Source organism: Pleurodeles waltl, chromosome 11, assembly GCF_031143425.1.
Source record: "Pleurodeles waltl isolate 20211129_DDA chromosome 11, aPleWal1.hap1.20221129, whole genome shotgun sequence".
NCBI lineage: Eukaryota > Metazoa > Chordata > Amphibia > Caudata > Salamandridae > Pleurodeles > Pleurodeles waltl.
This window is the reverse complement of record NC_090450.1, coordinates 140,121,569-140,142,217: the sequence shown is the minus strand read 5'-3', so window position 1 is coordinate 140,142,217 and position 20,649 is coordinate 140,121,569. Positions and strand designations below refer to the sequence as shown.

At 41.6% G+C, this 20,649-nt stretch overlaps 1 protein-coding gene across 3 annotated transcripts in view; it reads right to left on the bottom strand.

Moving 5' to 3' along the window:
- Nucleotides 1–581: 581 nt before the first annotated feature.
- The window catches only part of CCNL1 (cyclin L1), a 214,846-nt gene continuing 194,778 nt past the window's right edge, over nucleotides 582–20,649 (bottom strand). Inside the window, exons 9-11 of one of the 3 annotated variants that reach the window (XM_069213288.1) lie at nucleotides 12,317–12,425; nucleotides 6,990–7,073; nucleotides 582–1,366 (exon numbers count right to left, since the gene is read on the bottom strand). In XM_069213288.1, coding sequence (XP_069069389.1) covers nucleotides 1,030–1,366; nucleotides 6,990–7,073; nucleotides 12,317–12,425 — 530 coding nt within the window. In that variant the 3' untranslated portion in view covers nucleotides 582–1,029. The remainder of the gene's footprint in view (nucleotides 1,367–6,989; nucleotides 7,074–12,316; nucleotides 12,426–20,649) is intronic. The other 2 variants (XM_069213290.1, XM_069213289.1) reach the window with 2 other exon arrangements.

The window sequence follows — 20,649 nt, the reverse complement described above, 5'->3', positions numbered from 1 at the left end:
TTGCTGCCAAATGTGAGCAAAGATATTTGTAGTGAAACCACATTTTGTAGAACTCAATCACTGATCACATCATGAAGGTGGCCTTTCTTTCCACCAATCCCATCAATTGGAGTCCTTAAACCTTTCCAGGACACCCACACTGCATAACATCCTTCTTCCATCAATGGATGAGATTTTGTCATAAACTTATGCTTCCCCTTGCTGGGGCCGTGTGGAGAGGGGGGTGAATATGGTGGAGGGCATAGAATTTTGCAGTTGAAACAAAGTGCCTCAATACCAGAAGCTCAAAGGGTGCTTTAAGGCTTTCTGTCACTATCAAATTTCAAGTTTAGTGGGAAGGTTTTGAAGTGAAAAACTGCTGGGGACTGGCGAGTGACAGAAGATTCTGGAACCAAAACCCATGTTAAACCTAGATCACCTACACCCCTCCCAATGGCAAGTATCAAAGCAAAGCATTATAGGACAGTATTCTCCATACTTTACAATCTTTCATTTCCTAAACAAGATAAAGAAATAAATGCAAAATATCTGAGCAACAATCTGAACAAGTAAACGCAAAATAATTCTGATATAAACAGAGGTTTCAAAACAAAGGCTTTATAGAAAAGTATTCAATAATACTCATTTTAGGGGAGGGTCATTTAATTGTAAAAATCTGTTTCTACACTTGCAGACTAAAACCAGTGTAAGAAAGTATACACCAATGTTTTAACAAATACCTACTTAAATAGAATAGCATCTGCAACAACTTTGTATAAAAATAAGATGTTTTACAGAAATTTCTGAATATTTCTTACACAGTGCACAACTTGCATCCAATTTAACTTAGCCATGGTTTTCAAATAATGATACTGCAAAGGTATTACAGTGTGCAAAAACTAAAAGATCAAAGTAACAAATATTCATTTTGCAACTTTGAGTTATAAACATTTTGTAGTCAAATAAGTCCTAGTTCTCAGTTTGAAATCTTACATATTGATACATCATAGTTTATGAAAGCCAAAACAAATGTATCCAAGCACACAGAAATCAGTGCCTGTGTCTGCTGTGTCCAGAACGTCCACTACTGTGATGTTTGCTTTTATGCGATCTGTCAGATGATCTTGATCTTTCATGTCTATATCTGTGATGACCTTGGTCATGTCTATGTTTCTTAATATCTGAATAGTCTCTTGATTTGCTATGGGAACGAGAACGCGATTTTTTCCTCTTGTGACCATGTCTGCTTGAATTCTTCCGATTATAACTACGATGTTTGATTTTAAGATGAGGTGACCCACGGGTATGACGACGACGCGGACTTTCACTGCGGCTGCACGATCTACTTCTTGAACTATATGTTCCAGATCTACTTCTTCTGTTGAAGCTGGCAAAAGATAAATTGAACATGTTATGCATGACAAAACTACATGAAACGTAAGCAAAATAATTGAGAAATTCTTGACAAACCACCTTAATTGCACAAATCGTGCCATGTTACGCATACACAACAACCAAAAATACAAGGAGGGTCATAGATAATATTACCTCTACCTTTGTTTGACAAATGTGGCCATATTGTAAAGGAAACGTTAGCTAGCTCTTCAGTGTTGATATCTTGTATATTGTGTGTTAAATTAGTATCCATTTTCAGGTTGGAAACACTGGAGAAGCAGAGGATGCTACTAGTGTCTTCATGTCTGACAGACTGGCTTCCTCTTACGGCTCCTCGGATGTAAAAGTTCGAGGTTCCTCCTTTTTCATCAGTACTTCAGAAATTGCTTTTTAGGACACAGACTCATCTCAATATTATCAAAGTAAGACAACTGAATAGCCTCTTACAATAGAATACCAGAACGTGATCTATGCTCTGGACTAGTAAAACTGGTCCCAGAAGGTCAATTGTTAACAGATTAGTCATCGGAAAGGTGGGTGCACAAAATCACCACAGCCATAACAGTTCACAGTAAGCTTTGTTAGCAAGGGTCTTCCTCAGAAGCACAAAATTAATCTTCGCAGAGGGGATTAAACTTAAACTGTGGTGTTTATTGGATAGTGCTGTGTTAGCCATCATGTTGAATGAAGAGGAAGCACATTTTCTAGTAGGTTATAACAGCTGTAGGAATGTGGGTTATTCATAGGTGGATCTTTGCACCTTCAGCTAGTAATAATACCACATTCACCAATAATGTCCAGTCTAGTCTCAAATTGGTCCCTGCTCAACCCTTGGTAGCTTGGCAACAACCAGTCAAGCTTAACTTAGGAGACAGTTTAGTGTAAAGCATTTAATATCACCAAAACAGTAAATACGTAAAAGACAACACAATAAAAATACAACACATTTATAAAAATAGAGACTATTTTTATCTTTAATATTACGCCAAAACGACAAAAATGAAATGTAGGAAACCAGATATATAAATTTTCAAAGACCAATAAATAAAAATAACAAATGTGCATCCTTGCTCCAAAAAGCAAAGCGCCACTCGGGGAAATCTGGTCGTGCTAAACCAGGACAAAGTCAAACTTTTAGGCAGACTGCGATGGAGCACGGGTCAGATAGGGCGAGCGCTAGGCCCAGGTCAAGATTTTATCTTCGCATTTCATTTAAAAAATAATAAAAAAAAAAAAAAAAAATCCTCTTGATGTCGAGCTAGCAGGTGCTTGTTCCAGAGTTTGCACTGACGACGGTGGTCTGCTGCAGCGTGATGCCTTGGTGAGCCCTTGAAGTCTTTGTCCTCGGTGTCATCCGCAAGGAGCTCCACAGTTTTCAGTGGGATAAAACAGTGTGGTAAGGCAGAGTGGCTGCTGGACGTTGCCAGCTTGACTGTCGTCGTCAATACCAGTCTTCCTCTGGAGCTTTTTAACAAAACTTTGCCAAAAGTTACCACTTTCAGAGCTTCTGAGTAACTTCTTTTGGGCTGAAAAGAGTCCAGCCGCTCCAGCCAAGGGCTCAGATGCTCTGGATTGCCTCTTGAGGACTGGGACTCGCACAATGCATCTGATCAGTCTGGGAAAATCCAGTGTCGCTGTCAACTGAAGCAGTACTCTTTTTCGGTGCTGTAAGTGGCTTATCAGATCACTTTTCTACCTGTTGCTGCTCAGGGAGTCGACTCCTTTTCCTTTAAGATCGGCGCAGTCCTTTTGTGGAGCCTTGATAGTGCAGCAGGTGCAGTCCTTCAGAGTGCAAGCCTTCTGTGGTGCAGTCAAGAGGTCCAGCACGGCAGTCCTCCTCTTGCTGTTCCAGGCAGTGTTCTGAGGAGCTACTGCAGCTCTGTTGTGCTGGGGTTGGGGGGCAACCAATAGGGATTTAGTTGCCTCCCTACGCTATGACCACTTACTGCAAAGTGTGGAATAATTTTGACCCAGAAAAAAACTACCTTCCAAAAATCAAAATGGATAAATTCTCTCCTGGTGCGTGCCTGGCTAACCCACCCTACAGCGTTGGCTAAAAACTCACTAGACTCCTCTTCCACTTCCAGCCCCTTTCCTAATCTGATTAAGGGGGCTCCCACCTGGTTGGTGATCAGGGAGTAGGGGCTGGCCTGGGTCCTGTAACATCTGCTCTTCTGCCTTTTAAGTCCACTTACTCTTCAGCCTTCTCAAGGAAACAGATCTCCACCCACCAAATGGTTGTATTTTTGAAGCCCCACACCTCTTTACACCTACTCAGGATGCAGCTCGGCTCAGGCAGTAAAAGCCTGACCAGTAAGAAGAGGCTGCTACAGGGCTGCTTTAGGCACCTTCAGGATAGTAAGTTCTAAACCTACTTTCCTGTAATAGTTGTAATAAATTCAACCTTGGCACTTGTTGGATTTATTTTTACTACTGTTTTGATATTTTGAATCATGTTGCTAGCTAAGTCCAATCAAAAGTTACACTTTAATAAAGTTTAATAAAGCCTTCCCTTGTTAGCACATGGGTCTAGCAGCACTACAATAGGGAAAACAACTGTGGCTCCTTTTCCCTACCAGTGCATATGAAACATCTTTTATACTGTCCCTGCTTTTTATAACATTGCACCTACAGAAGACCTTTGGGTGGCACGTGTAATAAAAAGTTAGTGTGGGACTTTGGAAGTCCTTTTAATTTAGGCATAGTTTTATTTTTAAATGGGCCTGTAAGCCAGGTCTGTCTTTAAAATGACACCAGACACCACAGCAGTGCATATCTAAGAGCATTAAGTCCACTGGGATCTCTACATCTACATGCCCTACTATAGACCAGGGACTTACAGGTAGTTTGTCTTAGCCAAAGGAGTACAGCAATTAACATATGCTTTATAAGTCGGAGTACTAGCCCTGGATCCAGAGACAGTAACCACCAGCATAAGCCAAAAAGAGTATGACACAACCAAGCATGCCTTAACAATACGGTCTGAACCCCCATCCCTAACGTACTATCCCAACCCTCCCACCCCGAATCTACTCCACCGCTAAAAACGACCGTCAAAACACTGCCCCAGACCCACTTACCTCACCGCGTCCTCTCCAGATCCATTAGACTGCTCTCTGAATTTTTTCTGCCTTAATCACGCAAATGCATGGTTAAGGCAGAGAAAAGGGCAGCTGTTTAGGCAAGCCTTGTTCTGCTTGCGTGCTTATGGCCCGCGTGGCTCCAGCCACGTTGTAAAGGCTGTTTCCCATCAAAAAATGGGGTGATCAGGGCAAAAAGGATGACTTTGCTACAACAGCTATCGAGTAATATGTTTCCATCTCCTTATTTATCGAACAGCTTTTTGCTTCATATGCCATGGTAAACTTGAAAGCAGATAAGGTCTTGGGTAGGTCCCATCAGGATTACTGGCCACGCAAAATACTTCTACACCTATGCCAACCCTACTGCAGCACCTGAATCAATCAAGTATCAACCAAATATAGCTTGTCACTTACATCTTGTATCATACATGAGAGTTAACAGACTACAAAATTGTCTTTTCCAAACGTAAGGGAGTTTAGGTTGCAAATGTTCAGATAAATCAAAGTCTAACTAGGCATGAATTTGCCTGAACGTAAGCACTTGTCACATTTACTACATGGTTGGTTAACCTCCTTCATGAAATTGTGACACAGAAATTGTACACAGATATAAGTCTATTTGTAATTGTGTTTCAAGAATGTTTGTTTATAGGTTTCATATCCCCGACAACTGAAGCAAGCACCCGACATAACTTCTCCAGCTGATAGGGTTTGGCTCAAATTTACTTTTACATTTGTACTTCATGTTTATAGCTGAGAGGGTAATTGCGGTCATGAATAATGTCAAAGACACCTTGATAAAGGGTTGAAAGGATAGTGAGTTGAACTATCTAGACTTCTCTTTTTATGTCCCCACTGGAGCCATCAATAAAACAAGTATGTTCACCCAGTAGGTTGTTTTACCCTTAACATTCACTCAGTTTTTGATTCTCCTCTCCACACAGCCTTCAATCTTGAGACAATGTGAGTGGCACAGCAATACAGCCATCGAAATATTCCCACTAACCTCCCCAAAACACACCAATTGGGTAGTAGCTTGCACCATAGAAACCATTTGAGTGGGTGCTAGGAGGGCCCCGATAATGAAACATGCCACCCAATAGGTGGGTGAATGCTGTCGTCCTTGAACTATTATAGATCCCATCCAGTGAACTCTCCACTGTTTTTCATAAATTGCGGTAGTCAGTTAAGTGTACCAGAAATTAAATCTCTATAAGTAACATCAACATGTAAATCCTGCTCAACAAGTCTGGGGTAAATGGGGAGCTATAGCTCCTTAGGACGTATCACATTACCAACATTAACAAATTGGGAAAGGGGGGGGCGTTAAGATTTTTTTTTTTTTTTAAATAAATTCTATTCATTCATTTGATCTTAAAGTTTCTCAGATACCTGATAATTCTTGAGTCACCCATATATTTTTTAGTGTTCAAATGGATTAACATGTATCCACTATCACTCTGTCTCCAACTGACAGGAGGCCTGCAAGACGAAGTAATTCATTCCCCACCCTCTTTCAAAAACACAGACTATTTATAGATTGCATAAAACTTACTCTATGGACGCTTGTTACAAATATAATCCAGTGTAATTCTATTTTATTGAAGCGACCAGCTCCTTTTCTAGGAGACTGCAATGTCAAAGCACACTGCACAGTCTAACTCTTAGTCTAGCTAGAAATAAATCGATTTTTTTCCTTATAGTATGATGTACTTTCAAGTCTTTCCTACCTGGCATGATCTCAAGTCCAGATAATCTCTCATGTGTTATATTTAGACCTTATTAGAATTTCCATAAAGGCAGTGCTTCCTGTGCCTGGACTAGTGGGGACTGTAAATAGAATTTCAATCTATATTTTCACTTTCTGAAGCTTCACCCCAAATATTTGTTTTTCCTCAGAGAATTTGAGGTTATGACGTTGAGTCATAGATATTAATAGTCGTGCAAGACTGCCTTTTTGGTGGCACTGACACTTCATCAGACAAGCTTGAATCGAAAGCTACTGCTCAGCTAGATTTTACAGTCTTTCACTGGGATCATGGCGTTCAAAGGAGTAATACTACCTACTTTCTGGCAGTTTAACCATGGATCCTTATGTCAAACATTCTTGGACTATTTTTACTATCTAGTTAAGCTGAAGGAGCACACTATGAGATCACTGTAATTTCTGTGAGTAATCTTACCTTCATCCAGTCTCCTAATTACCTTCCACATGGAAGGTTAAAAATAATACTAAGATGCTCACAACTAAAGTTGCACGAGCTCAGGTGTGAGTCACGAATCACTGGGTTTCACAAAATATTTGGTCTCTGACTAAGGGCTAGGCGTTGTAGAGTCACCACTGATCAATTTGCCCAATAGTAACACATTCATGGCAAACAATTCAACAAGCTATACAAAGTGTTACCTCTATGTTGAAACATAAGTTACTTTGACAAGTTCACATTTCCTCTTAATAAGTAAATTTTCCATCTTCAATATAAAATGTACATTCCTGCATGTCAAAATTCATTCATTTAACTACATACTTACTGTCTCCGAGGGGAGTGAGATCTAGACCTTGTTCTTGACCTGGATCTAGAAGTGCTTCTGCTTCTTTTACCATCTTTCCGCATGCTATTTTAAGACAGAAAAAGAAAAAGTTACTTACCCTGTAAGCATCTGCTTGTAGAGCACGAGATTCATAAGATTAGCATACTCTTGTCAACTAGTGATTGGCTCAGACATCAGAAGTTGTGTTTTCTTCAAAGAAACCACAAGTCATCAGATACTGTTTTACTTCTCTGTTTGTCCACAATATATAGGTACACTTACTTCACCGTTTCACTGCATTTCAAACAGCAGGTGAAAGTGGAGTGCAGAGAATAGTATATATGTGATCTGCGCAGTGTTTGTTTCAAATTGGTGTATGAAGTAAAATAACGTGCTCGTTCTGTCTGCTTTCGGGGAGGATAGGTGGGTTGGTGTGAATCCTATACTACAGGCTACGAATAGATGCTTATATGGTAACACTTTGTTCGTAGCATGTGCAGCTGTAGATACACATGCTCAGCATCAACTGTGACACAGTTTCCTTCTTATTGTGGCTAACAAGCAAATGTTTGAAATAAAACACTCAATACAGTCTGGCCACCGATAGCTTGTGGATGAGCTAGTATGTCCACATAGTAATGTTTTCAGAAATTGGGTGATGACGAAGTAGATGCTTTGCAAATATCTGCTAATGGGGCGTACCCCAAAAAAGCCATGATGGCTCTTTTTTCTTTAGTGTGTACAGTGTGCTCTAGGAGGTATAAGGAATGCATGTTTAGCCTTTGCCTAGTAAGTTTGGATGCATTTAATCCACTGGGCAATGCCTCCTTTAGAATTGGGCTGACCTTTCAGAGGTTTAGCAAAGATACAAAAAGCTCACTGGTCTAAAAAGTTAAGTCCTATCAATATAACACATGACCACACATTTAACACCTAAGCTGTGGAACACTCTTTTCGCTTCAAAGTATGAAGACCAGTGCACTAGAGAGAGTGGTGGATAGGTGGGGTATGTGGGTGTGGTGGAGTCAAGTGGCTGGGTGCTGAAGGCAATACAGGAGGGCTAGTAGTCTTGTCTTCGCCTCTAAGACTTTGGTGCAGAGGTTCCTCGATGGCTAGTGTTTTCTCCAAGGTACACCTCCATTTCTTGGGAATTGTATGAAAGTTACTCAAGACTTTCCCTTGGAGCAGCTTTACAGAAATCTTTGATAAGTGCGTGGATAAAAAGATGCTTTGGTCTAGCACCTAGTTCTCCACAAATCTGTGCCTTGAATCGCTTTGATCTGTGTTGAGTGTCTAGTACTAAGCACTACTGCTTCAGCATCGATTTCAGCCCTGAAGGCTGGGTGTTAGCCTACATGGGCAAGTGTGTTCGTCCACTTACCTTGGGAGTTGGTTTGACTCAAGTCTTTGCTCTGTTTTGATCCACGCTTGAAGGCAGAGTTGCACTTGATACAGATGCCTTCCTTGAGTATTTGGGGCTGAATGCCCCTCCCTTAGGAGCGATGCTCTGCATCAGCACAAGAACAGACATGGGTGGGGCTCTGAAGTAGTGTTCGTACCAGGGTGGTGGCACACGATGGCCCCCTGTGTTGTCTTATTTTGTCCCCATAGACACTGCTGTTGAAAGGGTCCCCTGGAGTTACTCTCTGTTGGAGACACTTGAAGATAGTATTTCAGCTGGGCGTCGGCTTGTCAGCAGTATTCTGTAGGGCCTGCCTCCTGTTTAGCAGAGGGGGTCTCATCTGTCGAAGAAATCAGGTGTCTCAGCAGATGTCAGGTGCTGCACCTTTAGGCACCCCCATCATTTTCCCTTCTATCTTAGAATTTTCTGCAGTGAAAAGCAATACAGGACTTACAGGCCACATTTCGCGAGGGGAAGAGACCAATGGTACTTGGTGCTGCACTTTGGGCAAAAACATAAGGTTGTTCGTACCATCACTCTACTTGCCTGCAATCTTTGAGCAGTTTCAGTGGAAATCAAGGACTCAATAGTCTTTAATCCAAAATGTAACTTTCCTTTGCCTTGTTTCGATCATGCACAATCAGTCAAGGAAGTGACCTATCTCACAAAGATTGGTTTCCAATCATCTGTGTTGAGATTTAGGAACAGCCAGGCTCGGAACAGCCAGTCTCGAAAAAGCCACAGAGAGTGCGTCATTTTCAGAGCCATTAATGAAGGCATTTGAACCAGATGGTGGACAAAAAAAAACACAACCTAAGAGTGGAGTTGGTGTCCATGCGCATTGTGGCCTAAAGGAGGAATCATAGTATCTGGTGACTTGAAGCTTCAAAGATATACAACTTGCGATGTCTGAGCCCAACAACAGATGGTAGAAATATGCAAAGCAAGTGCACACCTTAGAAACAAAATTAGTAAAGAACAAAGCTTAATAAATTGTCTGCTAATACAATTGCAAGACAACTAATGATTCATTGTTACAAAATACTGCAGACTCAGGATGCTAGAAAACAATGCACTGCTGCATCCCCTGCTTAAGTTTGCAGGAAAGTAACTTGAAATAAAATTCGGAGCCATCAGATGTGAACTAGCAGAACTCTTCTGTTCAATCCATTAATCCTGTCAGAGCTGGAGAATTAATTTGGATGATTAAAGACAAAAAAAACTTTGTGTGGATGACAGTTATCCAAGTAGGGTCCACCTAAGGAGATCAAAGTGGTCTTATACTTGGGACCATAGAGAGCATAGAACTACAGCTCATGGGATGGTATGCACAACTTAACTTTCTCCACATGTGTGATGCAAGCGTTATGTAACGATGGGAAGCAAATGTGGTTGGGGGCATGTAGTTAACACTAAGCTTGTCCTAACAATCTGTTGGCACAATAAAACCTTGCAGAAGCAAGAATGGTACATGCAGGAAAGATGCAATCTATAGGGCAAGTTACTGTGCCCAGCAAACACTAAGAAGCCAGAACGAATACCCTTTTGGAAAGTCCCCTGCTTCAGGTTGGGGCTTCAGATCAAAGTAAAGCATGAGACTGCACACAGGAACAGCACCAGAATCAAGACACTTCCTGGCAACAGTGGGAGGTGAGGCTTATGGGGCTAGGAAACCCATGGAGACATGACCTACGACAGGTGTAGGACTAACTTCCTCCCTACTAGGCCTTCCAGTACTTGTTTTTCCCCCCATCAGAAACAGAGTGCCTCAAGAGTGGGGCACAGGGCATCAGTAAGCAATGTGGGTTGCAACCCTCACCCCGCCACCAATCAGACAAACTGAAGGGTAAGTGTGGGAAACGCTAAACTGCAAGTGGTGGCTGCCAAAAGCAAGGCCTGTTACACAGTTTGGATTTAAGCTATCTCGGTACAGATAAATACGGGAGTGTACAGGCTGTTAGAACAACAAAGGTGTGAAAATAAAGCAAATGAATAAGATGGACAGCTACACCTAGAAAGTGACCAAAATCCTTATGGGTACAAAATACCACCAACTGAAATGTCAATGGTGAGCGAGACAAGCATGTGCAATAGTTGAGATATGGGTGACTATTACAGACTCTCACTCATGCAATGTGAACTGATCTCCAGAAGGTCGGCTCTAGAGTAACCAGTTTGAGGGGTAGATATCCAACTTGGTGGACAAATAAGGAACTCAAAATACAGTAGTAAAGTTGAACAACCATTGGCAAAGGCAATAGGTCTCGTCTTTGTGACCTCTAGGCTTTGCAAACAGAATTTTGCCTAAAATGCATATATAAATGCTGACCCCAATGGATCTCTATTGACTTTCGTTTTTTTCACTTTGGGGCTAAAGACTAGACCGTTTTTTTAATCTGAATAAAAAGTAGTAATGAGATGACCAGAGAAGTGGAGCACAAGGCTCTACGTTGATCTCAGTCAAATGACTAGCAATCAGTTGCTCTACCAAAGTTGATATGGTGATCATGTAAGTTATTAAAAGCAGAGCTGGTTAACTCTATCCTAAATTAATGCATCCCAGAAGATCAGCAGACTTACAACACAAATGATGCCAACAATCCTGTGAGACAGGCAGCCAGGCCCAGAACTGATCCTGGAGGAACTAAATATGAGGCAATATGCCCTTGAGTGTGAATGAACAGGAAATAAGCAAATGGACAAGTATACTCTCCGCACAGGTGACTGTAGGGCTATGGATAGAAGGTATAGTAGAAAGGTTTCAGCAAATATCTCAATGTGAAATAGTTTTTATTAAGATGGCTGGTTTGAATGACAAACTTCTGCAAGAATAGTTACTGTTAGAAAATGGCCAAAGCTACAGTTCAGCCATCTTTTTATGGTGGTGAGCTTACAACCGGTTCCTTTTCAATAATAAGGGTAATAAAGTCTGTAAGTGGAAGATCGTTTCTCTCTAGAGAACGAGCAGTGGCTAGCACAGCTTGGCAAAACGTAAGTGCTACTGCATTAAAGGTAGTGGGCATGCCACATCAAACGATGTTGTTGCCTTCCAGGGCACTATTGTGGAACTCATCATTTTAAGCTTTATCCAGCTCAGTCACTATACCCAAAACAGATTTAGATGTTATTATTCATGCATAAATTAAGCCTCTCCGATCTGCTGTGTATCGTCCTCTGGGTCTGGGAGAGAGGCTTATCTGGACTATTTCCCACACAGTGCCTGGCCAGAATGCAGATGGGTTTGCCTTAGGCACAATTGCTGTGCTGCATTTTAGTTCAATAGGCCAAATCCTGCATACTGTGCACAGGAGGTGCATTTCTAGAGGGAATGCCCTTCATCCCCAAACAAGGTCAAAGGAAGAAGAAAATAAAGGACAGACTTCCACAATCAAGCGAGCCACTGGAAAAGTAGTAACTTACAGCTGGGTTAAATCAAGGATCCAAAGATGAATTAACATATCAAGCACATATGTTCTCACTAATTGCAGCAATGAATTAAATTATCACCAGTGACTGTGCAATGCAAGATATTCTAAGAAATGATCAAATACAGCCAGAAAAGCTGTCCTGCTACCACGTTCCCAAACTAGTATCCAAGATGCCACACCGCATGCTGACTTACGGCATGGCATGCTCCTGTCTGTTGTGCAAGGGAGGCAAGTTGTTGAGGCAAGGATGCAGAATTAAATGATTGATTTCCACTCACGTGACTGGTTAAAAACTAAATATAATCGTTCAATAAATTAAATGTGAGCAAATAAAAACTTTTAAAAATTGATAAATCCATTGAATATGGATTTCTGATGTAAACCAACATTTACAATCTAAAATATCCTTATTTACATCAACTGAAGATTAATCAAATATATACTTAATGTATTCAGCCTTTAAACACCATCACACACTTATCAATGCAAGCACATACCCATTGAAAGGGCTTTTAGATTGCTGCCCATCTTCCAATTCTTTTTTAAAAGTCTTCACATTTATAGAAACGGGTGATTTCTCCTCCATTTTCATCTCCCTAGGTGATGCTGTAAAATGTATGAATAGTCAGCCAATAAATTATAGCTTTTGTTTAAAACTTGAGCTTATTCGTTTTCCATCCCATACAGTAAAAAAAAAAATTCTCACATACAGATACAATACACAGGGTTATTGGGATTCTACAATTATGCTTCAATGTTATTTGCACAATTATGAATTTACCACCATCACAAAAACCACCACATTTTGCAGAATGTGTCAATAACATTTCTAGCTTAAAAGTACAAACCATTACAAGCAGTACAAAACCCTGTGATGTTAAGGATAGTAGTATTTGGATGTTGAACATGTTCGCATGAGATTCATCTTTTGTTTAGACTACTAATGTGTTAAAATGACAACCCAAATTCAAACCGACACTGTGGTACATGATCCACCTTTTTGCACTACATAAATTAGTAAACCCTAAACACTACTTACCTGTAAAAGATTAGGAATCTTTATATTACTTATGACTCTCAGGCTACGATCTATCTCACCATATTGAGGTTGAATTCCAGACTTATCACAAACGTAAATCAGAATGTGATCAACTAAAAAGCAAGCTTGTATGCAGACAACTTTCTTGGAATCCACCAAAGCACCACAACTTTTCAGATTCATTATTCTGACAAGAGGCACATGCAGATAAGCTGTAACTTCTCAACAAAATGTGCTAGATGTACAACTGTTTTTAGCGGTCGCAAACAAAGATTCAGCCTCTGACATGTACAAACCCTATTTGGTGAGTCGGTAATCTATTACCGACTCGAAAAATAGGGTTTGCAAGTCGCTATTAGAAAGGGGTTGCCAAGGGCATCCCCTCCTAATAGCGAGTGGTGGTGGTGGGGGGGGGGGGGGGGGGGGGGGGGTGGGTGATGTACGATGGGAATTCGGTAGCAAAACAATCAAAGTTTACCACCTACTTCAAGTAGGTGGTAAGTCAGTCGCAAACAGGAACGGGTGGGTTCCCAAGGAATCCCTTCCCCTTGGTGAATGGTAGCAAAAATATTTTTTAAGAGCAAGCAGTGGTCCTACGGACCACTGCCTACCCTTAAAAAAATGAAATAAGCGTTTACTTTTTATTTTTGAAATGCATCCTGATTTCCTTTACTGCTTTATTTAAAAAGCAGATACAAACGTGGTGGTCTGCTGTCCCCAGCAGGCCCCCCATCCCTGTGAGTACCGGCCATTTCCAATGGGTTGCAAATTGTGGCCTACAACATGAATATTGAGGAAGGAATCTGCGCAACACCTCCCCTGGGCATTAAGAAACCAATAGATTGCTTTGCTTTTCGAAGCTTCACCTCCCCTGCGGCCTGCGTCGTCTTGGTTTTTGATGCATCCCAGGTACTTTGTGTTCAAAAGAAACAATCAATGTTTCCTATATATTAAGACTCATTACGACCTTTAAAAAGTGATATCTTTACATGTGCATGTTGGATTTTTTGTTGTTTTTGGTCTTGTTTTACTCAGATAAATATGGACTACTTTTCTAAACTGGTTTGGGATCCTTTTGTACTGTTTTCACTGTGTTACAGAGTGTGCTCAAATACTTTACACATTGCCTCGGAGATAAGCCTGACTGATCGTGCCAAGCTACCAAGGGGGTGAGCTGGAGTTATCTTAGCTGTGAGACTCCCTTACCTTAACTAGAGTGAGGGCACCTACTTTGACAGGGTGAAAACCACTGACAACTAGACCCCATTTAGAGACCCCATTTAGAGACCCCATTTCCAACACCAGTGCATAACATATTTTACTGCAAGAATTATTCACCTTCACAGACCCTCTCTTGCACTGCCACTTTCTTCTATTAACCAGTGAAACACACAAATAGCTGATTGCCCATGCAATGCCCTTTTGTACGGTTAATGTAAAAAAATAAATTAGCACCCTCTCATGGTCAATTGGACTGTCTCTTCTCCTTTTTGGAGGGGGTAAGATGGACCTAAAAAAGCTGGCAGAGTAATTGATTTGGGAAGTGGGATTCATGACCTTTGGAAGTAAAACTGCCCTGATCCTCCACAACAATACTCTGAGTTAACCAGCGCTAGTGAGCCAAACGTCTGTCTCAGTACAGGGTGATGAGAAGGGTTTGGGCCCTGTCTGTCCTAATTTTTCTGAGCACTTGAAATAGTAGAGAAAGTGGTGGAAACACACCCAACACAACAGGAATGTGTCCCCTAGTGAGTGCTCTGAAAGAACTTCCACCAGAAACAATTGCTGACTAAGGATTTTTCAATATAGCGAACAAGATCTAGAGTACCTCACTGACTGAAGACTACCTGTGCAGCCTCAGGGTGAAGCCCTCTCACATGATCCACCAGACATCTGTTCAGTTTGTCTGTTCTTGTGTTCAGCGGTCGTGCCAGGTGGCTGGAGACCTGCAATGGGGATGTATATTAGAGATACCTGCCAATGCACAGAAAACCCAGCTGACCTCTACGACGCATGCCTTTTCAGCAAGATGCTAGTGCTAATGGAGTCTAGCGTCCATAGCAACTGCACACACCTGGCTGAATCCAGCCCATCCGGTATAGTTTGGGTCAAGGAAGCCCAGATGTTCTCCCAGATAGCAGGCAAATGTAGCTGGCCATATCCCAAAACATAATGGTGTACATAACCCAAAAAAACTGTATTTATTGTTCTATGGGCTAGACCTGCTGAAAAAAAGATTCTCTGTCCAAAATATAAAATCTCTTCAATTCTCTATCTGGAGGATTGATCGGAAAGGAATATGGATTGACAATACTTGCTGAACTGGCATGGACCTGGGCATCAGAGAAAAATTATTGAGTCAGGAAGGGCCCACAAGGGCGACCCGACGGGGCAGACTGAGGCAGACCCATTAATGGAAGTCCAACTGGAGGAACCCAATTGCTCCATGGGCAAGAAAAACAAGTTACTTAACTTCGGCCACGCCTTATCTGGTAGAGAGAGTCTAGTTGCAGATTACTTACCTTTTCCCCATGCATCAGTCTGGATACAGAGATTTTTCTTCAGCATTTCCCCTGCACACTGTTAGATGCCATTGGTTGGCTCTGTGTCAGTCCCTGTCCCTTGAAATCAGTTTGCACAGTGGGGAGGGTGCATGGGACGGTAAGTAATCTGCAACTAGAATGTCTCTACCAGTTAAGGCGTTATGAAGGTAAGTAACTTGGTTCATCTGATAAAGACTTCTACTTGCAGACTTCTTACCGCAGGATAGATACCAAAGAAATACCATTCCCGGTTGTGTGCATGCGAACGAAGATTATACTAGAAAGTACCAAGGATTGAACGGGCAAAGTACCAGTACCTTTGGACCGGACTGTCCAGACAGTAGTGTATGGTGAACATGTGCAAAGATGTCCCGTTGCTGCCTGACAGACTGTCTAGGGCTAGATCTCTGTGTGCTAATTCACCGAAAGGCGTATACAATTTTGGTGGAGGGGTGCCTAGATGCTAACAAAGTTACAGACTTCAGGTAGAAGGTCAAAAGCTGTCAACTGCTTCACGTCTCTAAAGCCACCTTAGCAAGGTAGATCTCAGCCATTCAAATCTGCCATACTAAGGGCTGGTAGTCGTTTAAGCGGAAACACAAAGAAACACACAAACAGGGCATTATCTAATATCTTCAGTCTTGTTTGCTAGAATGCCTATCGAGAGTATATGCTGTGATACAACATGGATAAACAGGCATACATTCACCCAGCATTATTGCCTGGATTCAGTGCAGCACAGTGATTTAGCTGTAGAAAAAGCTGTTCTTCTGCATCATTTCCAATAAGGTGAACCTTCTATCATAAAATGGATATCCGCCTATTATATACCAGCAGGTAGTTATCATTAGGACCATGTTTCCATTGAAAAAGCATATGAATTGCCTATATCTTTGCCACCGTTTCACGAATCTTCATTAAAAGTCGTCCCCACCACCCCCTAGGAAAGTTGCGTTTCCCATGTTAATTCCTATAGGACCTTTAGACACGACTACAGTGCGAACTGCTAGACGGAATTACACCAAATTTAGAAAAAAGCTAGTTTTCGGTACGCAGATTACACTTTTGGTTATTTAGTGTAAATCTGTTTAGTAGTTTATGAGAAAATAAGGATGTTGGAATAACAGTGATTAAAATTACTTTACGGTAAAAAACCCATAGAAATTCACTTAAAAAAAAAAAAAAGGTTAGAGGGGTGTTATTGTTAGGTTCTGAATTTACTCAAACCATTGAAATTCAGCAGTTATTTCAAGTAACTAGAACTCACGCTCTAAGGTAATTAACTCGCGCCTTCGCCATGCACAGCAAACTACTCCACATATTATATGATGGGCGACATCTTCTATTGCATCTTTGATATCATCACTGCAACGTTTGCAATAAAATTACTGATAAGAAAACTGCGCATGGCGAGAGCTCGAGTTAGTTACCTTAAGGCTTGGGTTATAGTTACTTTAAATAAATAACTATAACTGCTGAATTTCTATGGTTTTCTACGAGTAAATTCAGAACCTAACTACAACGTCCCTCTAACCTTTTGTTGCAGTGATTATATATATAGAAAATGTCACTTACCCAGTGTACATCTGTTCGTGCATGTAGTCATGTCTATAGGTTCTATGGAAATTAACAGGGGAAACTAAACTTTTTTTTGACCCCTCCTTTTTCCTCGGTCCCCGCTTGACGGATCACCCCAAAACTTTCCATGCGCAACAAGAATCATCAGGCCACTTTTTTTTGGAAAAAGTTGTGAAGATGTGCCAAATGTTGCCAAAGATATGAGCAACTCGAAAAACGCTTTTTCTATGTAAACATAGTCCTAACTAACTACCTGATGACAACTTCTATATGGAAAATGTCACTTACCCAGTGTACATCTGATCGTGGCATGTTCCGCTGCAGATTCACATGCTGTGCACTGTTCCTGCCATCTAGTGTTGGGCTCGGAGTGTTAACAAGTAGTTTTTCTTCAAAGAAGTCTTTTCGACCGAGTGACTCCTCCCTTTCGGCTCCATTGCGCATGGGCATCGACTCCATCTTAGATTGTTTTCCCGCAGAGGGTAAGGTAGGAGTGATAGAGTGAGACTAGAAAGATGTCCATGCAATGGGATAGAGATGTATGTACAAAGTTGAGGTAAAGGAATGTTTATTTACATATGTACAATTTCTAATTGTAACTTAAACGGCTACAGGCTCCCGGGAAGGCGCATGTGAATCTGCAGCGGAACAATCCATGAACAGATGTACACTGGGTAAGTGACATTTTCCGTTCGGTGGCATGTGTAGCTGCAGATACACATGCTGTGCATAGACTACAAAGCAATAATCCTCATCAAAGCGGTGGTCAGCCTGTAGGAGTTGAAGTCGTTTGAAATAATGTTCTTAGGACAGCCTGTCCTACTGTGGCTTGTTGTGTTGCTAACACATCTACATAGTAATGCTTGGGAAAAGTATGAAGTGTGGACCAAGTGGCTGCCTTACAAATCTCGGTTATTGGTATGTTTCCTATAAAGGCCATTGTTGATCCTTTCTTTCTAGTGGAGCGTGCCTTTGGTGTAATGAGTAGTTGTCTTTTAGCTTTCATGTAACAAGTTTGTATACATCTCACTATCCATCTGGCTATGCCTTGTTTGGATATAGGGTTACCAGTATGGGGTTTCTGGAATGCGAACAACTGTTTAGTTTTACGAAAAGCTTTTGTTCTGTCGATATAATACATTACAGCTCTTTTTATATCTAATGTATGCAGTGCTCTTTCTGCCACTGAGTCTGGTTGTGGGAAGAATACTGGGAGTTCCACTGTTTGGTTTAAATGAAACAGTGAAATGACTTTTGGTAGAAATGTTGGATTTGTGTGGAGAACAACTTTATGTTTGTGTACTTGTATAAAGGGTTCTTCAATAGTGAAAGCCTGTATTTCACTAACTCTTCGTAAGGAAGTGATTGCTACTAGAAATGCCACTTTCCAAGTTAAGAATTGGATCTGGCAAGAGCGCATGGGTTCAAAAGGTTGACCCATGAGTTGTGTAAGTACAATATTAAGATTCCACGAGGGTACTGGAGGAGTTCTTGGAGGTATGATGCGTTTTAGTCCTTCCATGAAGGCTTAAATGGCCGGTATTCTAAAGAGTGATTTTGCGTGCTTAATTTTTAAGTAAGCAAAGATTGCATTGCGATGAATTTTAATGGAAGAAAAAGCGAGATTTGCTTTTTGTAGGTGTAGTAAGTTACCCACTAATTTTTGTATGGAGGCATCTAGTGGTGTGATTTTGTTTGCTTGACAGTAGAAAACAAACCTTTTCCATTTATTAGCATAGCAATACCTGGTGGTAGCTTTTCTTGCCTGTTTAATGACTTCCATACACTCATTTGGAAGATTTAAATAGCCAAACTCTAAGGATTGCTAGGTTGAGTATTGCTGGATTGGGGTGTCTGATCTGTTTGTGTAAACAGATCTGGTCTGTTTGGGAGTTTGATGTGAGGTACTACCGAGAGGTCCAACAGTGTGGTGTACCACAGTTGGCGTGCTCACGTTGGGGCTATGAGTATTAGTTTGAGTTTGTTTTGACTCAGTTTGTTGACTAGAAAAGGAATGAGTGGGAGAGGGGGAAAAGCGTAAGCAAATATCCCTGACCAATTGATCCATAGAGCATTGCCCTTGGACTGAGGGTGTGGGCACCTGGACGCGAAGTTTTGGCATTTTGCGTTTTGTTGCGAACAGATCTATGTCTGGTGTCCCCCACTGGTGAAAGTATTCTTGTAGTATCTGGGGATGTATTTCCCTCTCGTGAGTTTGCTGGTGATCTCGGCTGAGATTGTCCGCTAATTGATTGTGAATGCCTGGAATATATTGCACTATTAGGCGAATGTTGTTGTGAATTGCCCAATGCCAAATCTTTTGTGCTAGGAGGCATAGTTGTGATGTGTGTTCCCCCGTTTGTTTAGGTAGTACATTGTTGTCATATTGTCTGTTTTGACAAGAATGTGTTTGTGAGCTGGAAGAGGTTGAAATGCTTTTAGTGCTAGGAAGACCGCTAGCAGTTCTAAGTGATTTATGTGTAGTTGTTTTTGTTGACTGTCCCATTGCTCTTGTATATTGGGATTGTTGAGGTGTGCTCCCCACCCAATTATTGATGTATCTGTTGTGAGAATGGCGTGAGGCACAGGGTCTTGAAAAGGCCGCCCTTTGTTTAAATTTACAGGGTTCCACAATTGAAGCGAATAGTGCGTTTGGCGGTCTAGCAACACTATATCTTGGAGTTGACCCAGTGCCTGCGTCCATTGTTTTGCAGGGCACTGCTGTAAGGGCCGCATTTGTAGCTGTGAGTTTGGGACAATTGTGATGCATGATGCCATCATGCCTAGGAGTTTCATGACAAATCTGACTGTGTAGTGCTGATTTGGTTGTATGTTTGATACCATGGTTTGGAATGATTGTACTCTTTGCGGGCTTTGAGTGGCAATCGCTCTTTGAGTGTTGAGTGTTGCTCCCAAGTATTGTTGTAATTGGGATGGTTGTAAGTGTGATTTTTGGTAATTTATTGAGAACCATAGTGTGTGTAGGGTATCTATTACGTACTGTGTGGGATTTTGACACCATTGTTGAGTGTTGGCTTTTATTAACCAATCGTCGAGATATGGGAATACGTGCAATGTGATGTCTCCTTATATGGGCCGCTACTACAGCGAGGCATTTTGTAAATACTCTGGGGGCTGTTCTCCCGAAGGGCAATACTTTGAATTGGTAATGTTTCCCCTGTATGACAAACCGGAGGTATTTTCTGTGAGATGGATGGATGGTGTAAAGAAATGGCTCCCTGTTGCAGTTACCCCCCACTTTTTGCCTGATACTGATGCTGACTTGACTGAGAAGTGTGCTGGGACCCTGCTAACCAGGCCCCAGCACCAGTGTTCCTTCACCTAAAATGTACCATTGTATCCACAATTGGCACACCCTGGCATTCAGATAAGTCCCTTGTAACTGGTACTTCTAGTACCAAGGGCCCTGATGCCAAGGAAGGTCTTTAAGGGCTGCAGCATGTCTTATGCCACCCTGGAGACCTCTCACTCAGCACAGACACACTGCTTACCAGCTTGTGTGTGCTAGTGAGGACAAAACGAGTAAGTCGACATGGCACTCCCCTCAGGGTGCCATGCCAGCCTCTCACTGCCTATGCAGTATAGGTAAGACACCCCTCTAGCAGGCCTTACAGCCCTAAGGCAGGGTGCACTATACCATAGGTGAGGG